The 7,959-nt window shown below is 39.6% G+C and overlaps 1 protein-coding gene across 1 annotated transcript; it reads right to left on the bottom strand.

Annotated features, from left to right (window-relative positions):
• Positions 1 to 2,553: 2,553 nt before the first annotated feature.
• RPRM (reprimo, TP53 dependent G2 arrest mediator homolog) lies at positions 2,554 to 6,930 on the bottom strand. The gene has a single exon (XM_077447669.1). The coding sequence runs from the start codon at positions 6,729 to 6,731 to the stop codon at positions 6,327 to 6,329; it is 405 nt and encodes a 134-aa protein (XP_077303795.1). The 5' UTR covers positions 6,732 to 6,930; the 3' UTR covers positions 2,554 to 6,326.
• Between the last annotated feature and the right edge of the window lie 1,029 nt (positions 6,931 to 7,959).

Here is a 7,959-nt window from a genome sequence, read left to right as displayed (position 1 = left end):
AATAGAGACACCTTTAAACAGCAGAATTGTCAGTCTGGGGGGATTATAGTGTTATATGTACTAGCATATTAAGGCCCCTTTCACACTGGGGCGTTGTGGACGCCGGCGGTAAAATGGCGCTATTTTTAGCGCCACTTTACCGCCATTTTAGTGGCGTATTTGGCCATTAGCGGGGTGGTTTTACCCCCCCCCCCTGTTAGCAGCTGAGAAAGGGCTAAAACCACCGCAAAGTGCTGCTACAGCAGCGCTATGCCGGCGGTATAGCCACACTGCCCCATTGATTTCAATGGGCAGGAGCGGTGAAGGAGCAGTGTATATACACCGCTCCAAAGATCCTGCCGGCAGGACTTTTTTTACTGTCCTGCCAGCGCACCAGGGCTTTCACATTGGAGATACAACAGCGGCTCTTTCAGGGTGCTTCGCAGGCACAATTTTTTGCGCTTTAACACCTGCAAAGTGCCCCAGCGTGAAAGGGGTCTTACAGTCATGCTCAAATGTTTGCATACCCTGGTATCAAAAGAGCCTCAAATTTTCCACTTCTTAATAAGTGATTGAACAGTACTTACTGGCAGATCCAAGGCTTTGGATATCTTTTGCTATCCTTTTCCATCTTTGTAAAGTTTCATTACCTTGTTACACAGGTCTTTTGACTGTTCTTTTCTACCTCCTCATGGCTCAGTGTCTAGCCTGTCTAGCCTATCCATGTGAGAGCTAACAAACTTATTGACTATTTATACACAGACAGTAATTGTGATTTAAAAAGCCACAAATGTAGGAAATTAACATTTAATTGCCATTTTAACCTTAACCCACCTTCTGTATCTGTACCAAGGCCAAACATTCCAGGGTATGTCAACTTTTTATCAGGGCCATTTGGGTGATTTCTGTTATCATTATGATTTAAAAAGGATCCAAAAAAACTATGTAATAATAAATAGCTTCATATGATTGCTATCCTTAAATAAGACAAGACAAAGATTTTGTTTTTGCATGATCAGTCATATTTTCAATATTAATGCAAAAATGTCACAATTTCTGCCAGGGTATGCAAACTTTTGAGCACAACTGTAGATACACTAACGCATTGAAGCCAAACTCCAGCTAACACTTTATGAGCAGTTACCCCAGTTTTTTTTTTCTCCTTTTGGGATAAACCATTTACATAAATAAACTCTGACCATTGTAAGCATCCCTGTCAGTAGTGAATGATTTGTCTCAACACTCTGCTACATCTACAGGAGAGCTTTTTCTTTTGAAAAACAGCAGACTTGCTGGCCAGATCACCAGGTGAAAATGAGTGACGGTTCACACCACATGCAGTCAAGTGTGTTTTTTTTCCTGCGTCAGAAATGTATGGATAGTAGGTTATATGGCTTCCAATGGCATTGTTCACACCAGTGCTGCCAGTTCCAGTGTGTTCCAGTTCCAGAAAAAAAAACATGCTGCATTTTTTCTGCACTGAATTGTACTGGAAAATGGTAAAATGCATCAGAAACACACTGGAATGCACCTAAATGAAACAAAAACACATCGGAATGAACATGTCCCTATTTAAGGTGAAGAAAAAAAGAGGGGAAAAACACGCCGGAAACACATCAAAAATGTGCATATGCAGAAATACATCCGGAACACATCTGGACTGTGTTCCTATGGTGTGAACTGGCCCTTAGCCCCTGTTCACTTAGGCGCGATTTGACATGCATACCAAATCATATTCTATTGCCGGCAACAGCGCTGTGCCAATCGATGCGACTCCGATTTTGTGGCGCCACCCTGATTTCCATAAGTAGTTCCTGCACTACTTATGGCGACTTTGGGGGGGGCGATTTCAATAGATATCTGTGCATGAACCCGCACAGATGTCTTTCAAATGGCCCGCTGAACATACATTAAAATGAGGGTTTGAAGCCGAACTCGCATGATTTCAGACCCGCCTTCAGTGTGAACAAGGGCTAAAGGAAAGAAAGCCTAAAGAAGAAAACAAATGCAGCCACCGCATCTAAGAATTGCTAAGCTGCAATATAATCAACGTTTGCTTTTCGGTTTAATATTAAGATCAAATGCCTGAAAAGTACACAGTCAGTACAGTTATTAAAAAATAAAAGACATTTATTTGGCTCCCCTGACAACTGTTTAGTTGGATCTCTATGTAAATACAGAAGCACGCTGCGATAAATTTATATTGTTTTTTCAGTTTTATTTATCCAATGTTACTTTGCATAACAATAATGCCGTCTCCCAGTACACAGATCTTGTAAAGCATCGCTCTCCCCATGTCTGTGTATATTGCTGCTGTAATGTCATTAGAACATGCCAAATTGATCTTGATCTGTTCCTGTCATTGTATCCTTCCTGATGGAGCCTGCTCTGCTACAGCGACATCAATACCACGACCTGCCTCATCTGTCACATGTCAGCATAGGTACGGCTGTTAACAGGTACAGTAAAACGTTTGGATTGCGAGCATAATTCCTTCCAGAAACATGCTTGTAATCCAAAGCACTCGCATATCAAAGCGAATTTCCCCATAAGAAATAATGGAAACTCAAATGATTCGTTCCACAACCATTTATTCATAAGTCCTTCAGTTTATAGTCCATATAAAAAAGATTACAGCAATGTGATAGGTTGTGTAACCATAAAATGTCCATCCACAAATAGAAGCCTCCACAAGGGGATTAGAAACAAAATCCAGCAGGGGCTACATAGTATAAAAGAGAAGAGAGGCGCCTCTAAGTGTAGCAATATGATTACATTTAATGAAGATACAACATTTAGACCCCTTTCACACTGGGGTGCTTTGCAGGTGATATAACGCTAAAAATAGCGCCTGCGTAGCGCCCTGAAAGAGCCGCTCCTGTGTCTCCAATATGAAAGCCCCGAGGGCGTTCACACTGGAGCGGTGCGCTGGCAGGACGCTAAAAAAATCCTGCTAGCAGCATCTTTGGAGCGGTGAAAGAGTGGTGTGTATACCATTCCTCCACCGCTCCTGCCCATTGAAATCAATGGGCAGCGCAGCTATACCGCCGGCAAAGCGCTGCCGCAGCAGTGCTTTGCGGGTGGTTTTAACCCTTTCTCCGCCAATAGCGGGTGTAAAAGCACCCCACTAATGACCAAACATCGCCGCAAAATCAATGGTAAATCGTAGCTAAAAATAGCGGCACTTTACCATCGACGCACCCACCGCCCCAGTGTGAAAGGGGCCTTAGCAACTCACATGGTTGATAATTAAAACAGGCACATTTAAGTATGCAGGTATCCGGGGTAAAGCTGTCAACATAGACTGTTCTACAGACCGCCATCGACGTCATCCCTTCCCCGCTGCGCTCCACGAGCACTTCAAGCCTCCCTTCCAGATCACTCTACTGCAGGGTAGTCGTCCCGGTCACGATTGCAGACTGACTAGCGGTGAGAGCCGGTGGTGCGAAGCACAGTCTATGTGAACAGCTTTACTCCGGATACCCACATACTTAGATGTGCCTGTTTTAACCCCTTGCCGACCAGCGCACAACGATATACGTCGGCACAATGGCACGGCTGGCATTGTGGGTGGCCTGCGCGCCCGCCGCGTGCTCCATGACCGTGACCGCGGATCCCTGTGGACTTGATGTCTGCCGGGTGCCCGCGACCATGTCACAGAGCTGAAGAACGGGGAGACGCCTTTGTAAACAAGGCATTTCCCCGTTCTGCCTAGTGACATGACAGAGATCTACTGCTAACTGTCATCGGGAGCAGTGCTCACTGTCCTGTGTTTTGAAGCACACCCCTCCCCACAGTCAGAATCACTCCCTAGGACACACTTAACCCCTTCATCGCCCTCTAGTGTTTAACCCCTTCCCTGCCAGTGACATTTACACAGTAATCAGTGCATTTTTATAGCACTGATCGCTGTATAAATGACATTGGTCCCAAAATAGTGTCAAAAGTGTCCGATGTGTCCGCCATAATGTCCTAGCAATGATAAAAATCACAGATCGCTGTCATTACTAGTAAGAATTTTTTTTAAAAGGAAAATGGCATAAAAAACGATCCCCTATTTTGTAGATGCTATAACTTTTGCACAAACCAATCAATATACGCTTATTGCGATTTTTTTTTTCACCAAAAATATAAGAAAACATATCGGCCTAAACTGAGAAAGAAATTTGTTTTTTATATATTTTTGGGGAATATTTTATTATAGCAAAAAAAAAAATATTTCTTTTTTTTTTTTCAAAATTGTTGCTCTTTTTTGTTTATAGCGCAAAAAAATAAAAACCGCAGAGGTGATCAAATACCACCAAAAGAAAGCTCTATTTGTGGGGAAAAAAGGACGTCAATTTTTTTTGGGTGCAACATCGCACGACCGCGCAATTGTCAGTTGAAGCGACGCAGTGCCGAAGTGCAAAAAGTGCTCTGGTCAGGAAGGGGGTAAATCTTTCCAGGGCTGAAATGGTTAAATACCAACCAAGTGAGTTGCTAAATGTTGTGTCTTCATTAATTGAAACCATATTGCTACACTTAGAGGCACCTCTCTTCTCTTTTATACTCAATAATTACATGACGCTACTTGTATATCAAGATATCGCTTGTTTATCAAGTCAAAATTAATTTTTAAAAATGTTGCTTGTCTTGCAAAATGCTCTCAAACCAAGGTTTTACTGTATTTATCTGCACACAGCTATGCAAAATCCCAAAGGTCAACCAATTCAGCTCCTTATACTGGATTAAAGATTTGAATCACACATGCATTAGGCTGATGCTTTTCATTTAGCATTCATTACTACCTTGACACCTGAAATTATTTTTATTAGAGGCGGCTGTGCTCTGATCTCCGCTGTTAACAATATACTGGATGTAAGGTGGCACTTTTTTTTCAATCTGTAGACATGAATTACTTATGTACACCCAACAATTACCCTTCCCCCCACCACTACTTGGCTTCTTTCATATCTTAATTGCACCTGCTCTCTTGCTAACTGTTTATAATAATCAATGCAGCTTTTTTTTTTTTTTTCCATCTCCGAATGGAAGGAAAAACATTCAAGTAATGTATCTTTCTTTTTTTTCTCAAGTCTGCTTAAATTCACACATTTTTAATACGTTACAGATGGTGCATAATGAATTAAATAAACAGAATTTACTATTATATCATCGACAAATCAAATGCAAGCAATGGAATATAAGTCTGTGTATTTAAAGTAAGATATCACGTACACAATAGAGAATTTAGTAAGCATCGGATGGTTTTAACTAACATCAAATAAATATTTCACTGAAATAATTAAAAAGAATTTTCAAATTTAAAAATTACAAGGTGGTCATTTTTTTTATATTCTGATTATTGTCTTTTTTTTATATATATATTTATAATCATGCATGGGTTTATAAATAAAAAATAAAATAAAAAATACATACACACCCACATACATACACTTAACTTCACTGAGTGCAATTGTATAAATTTATTTCCTTGCCTAGAATTATTTTACTAAAAAAGAAAAATGATATCTGAGGATTACCGGGATTTTTTTTTTTGTAATACAGTATTTTAGAAGTTGGCTAACCTGTCAATTTTTGAAAGTCAAATTTATAGTAGGCAATCGTTATGAGGCACTGAACTCTAAATTATAAACTGTTCCATCTGTTTTCACTTTTTATAAAACACTACAAGGCAAAGCAAGTACCATCGAACTAAAAATTAGCCCGTGTAAAGGCAAAAATACAGTTCATATCAAGTATAAAAAACGACATATTAAAAGATAGCAAACATTCACAGTTTTCTTTGTTCAAAAAAGCAAAACAATATTCAAACAGTCCCCCAAATAAAAAGGATTAATAAATAATGCCTTGATTTTTTTTTTTTTTGTTTTTTTTGTTTTTTTATGTATCAAATGTACCGTATCAAAGTATTTGTCTTTGAAAAGGAAAAAAAAAAAAATTTATAATAAAAAAATATTACAATCAAAATATCAAAGCACGCCCTTCTTTGATGAGAAGCGAAGAAAACACTTTATTTTTTTGTGCTTTTTGAGTACTGTACATGAGTATCTGTCTCAAGCTCTGCCTTGACTCATCAGCAAGTTGATCCATCTTTCCTTTCGTTAAAGTGCTGCAAATTCTTTTATCTTCAGTTGACAATCACTGCATCTCTTCCCATCAAAATTTTTTTTGGATCAACTTTTTCTTTTTCCCCATTTGCGCCATCCTCCAGATGCCTGTCTTCATTTTTAGTTGTTCTTCATGGGACGTAGAAACGGAAAAAACATGTTGCTACGGACAGCTGCCCAAAGACAGCAATATATATATTTATTTTTATTTTTTTGTCGTTCTTTCCTTCAACGCTCTCAGTACGGGCCAGCGATTACCGCTTCAACTTCTTTGGACGGTCTCCTTTCCTTCACCAAAAAGTTTATCATGCCCTCTGATTTGATTAGCAGGTTGCACCCTAGGAAGAAAATCCCAAAGATGACGGTGAGGGACAAGACGCACATAACTGCGATCTGAACGACTCGCATGACGAAGAGGTTTCTCTCGTCCACGGAGGGGACCTCGAACCCATCGTCTGTGACCACAGAAGCCTGGGTGCAGCAATTAAAGAGGTTGCCCAAAGAGTTACTGCTGTTGGAGAGAAAAAGTGTAGCATCTGTTTGGTTCATCTTTCCAAAGTCCTTGTAATTCAATGAGACGTGAAACAGGTGGTCCTGCTGAAAGTGGCAGAAAGAATTCAAAGCAAAGAGTCCATTAATCATTGGATTTGCCTTCTTTTCCCTCTCCTGCTGTTTGGCACTGAGGGTGGTAAAGGAACAGCAAAGAGAAGGGGAGGAAGAAAAAAAAAATCAGCGCAGCTTTCTTTAGCCGGTCTTTGGAGTGGCCTTTTCCCTGCAATTTTAATCAGTTTTCTTTTAGTTCAGTCAAGCAGCGAAGAAAGCTGCTGTCTTTATCTGTCTATGGTTATTATAAAGCTCTGGAGCCAACCATTAACCAGAGGGAGGTGTTTGAATCCCATTAGCTGATATAGTCTGAGCCATAAGGATGGAGCGCCACCTAAAGGTTGACTTCTAGAACTACTGAATAGGTCTAACAGAAAAACTTGTCCTGAGCTCGATATCCAGCTCAGTATTACTACAACACATTTGTTCCCTAAAACAGTCAATTGGACTTACCATAACAAAATTTATTTATATTTTTATATATATATGTGTGTATATATATATATATATATATATATATATATATATATATATATATATATATATATGCAGGGCCGTCTTTAATATTGATTGGACCCTGGGCAAAAATTTTCTTAGGGCTCCCCCCCCCCATGCAATTTCGCTCTCCACCTTCTCTGAGACATACAATAAATAGCAGCTAGACTTAAAATCAGTTTACTGTATCAGATCAGGCAGCAATTGCGATTGGTTGCCAGAGGTTACAGCATATCATTACTGCTTACTGACTGGTTGCTAGAGGTTACAGCACTCCTTAAGGCTCATTGATTAGTTGCTAGAAGTTACAGCACATTTCTGCTTGTTGATTGGCTGCTAGAGATTACTGTACAGTAATACTGCTCACTGGTTGCGATAGGTTACAGCACATCTTCTCCTCGCTGCAGGGGGGGCATGATATACCTATGAATGCTGCCTTTATTTACATATCAATGCCGTTGGCCCACAGCTATTTGCATGTGACTGCTATTTACATATGAATGGCAGTATTTACATGTAAACACAGGTCTGCAGGTGAGTCATCTGTACACAACAATAGGGCAGAGCTGGGCAGCATTAGTAGCAGCACAGGACTAAAACTTCAAGGGACAAGGGGATGTTATATCGTGTGTGTGTATGTGTGTGTGTGTGTGTATGTATATGTGTATGTATGTATATATGTATATATGTATATATATATATATATATATATGTGTGTGTGTGTATATATATATATATACATATATATATATATATATATATATATATATAT

Source organism: Lithobates pipiens, unplaced genomic scaffold, assembly GCF_037356315.1.
Source record: "Lithobates pipiens isolate NorthernLeopardFrog02 unplaced genomic scaffold, aLitPip1_a1.2 Scaffold_22, whole genome shotgun sequence".
NCBI lineage: Eukaryota > Metazoa > Chordata > Amphibia > Anura > Ranidae > Lithobates > Lithobates pipiens.
This window is presented reverse-complemented; position numbering and strand designations above follow the sequence as displayed.

Coding starts and splice junctions, on each gene's coding strand:
- RPRM (XM_077447669.1), bottom strand. CDS start 6,731: ATGATTAATGGACTCTTTGCTTTGAATTCTTTCTGCCACTTTCAGCAG.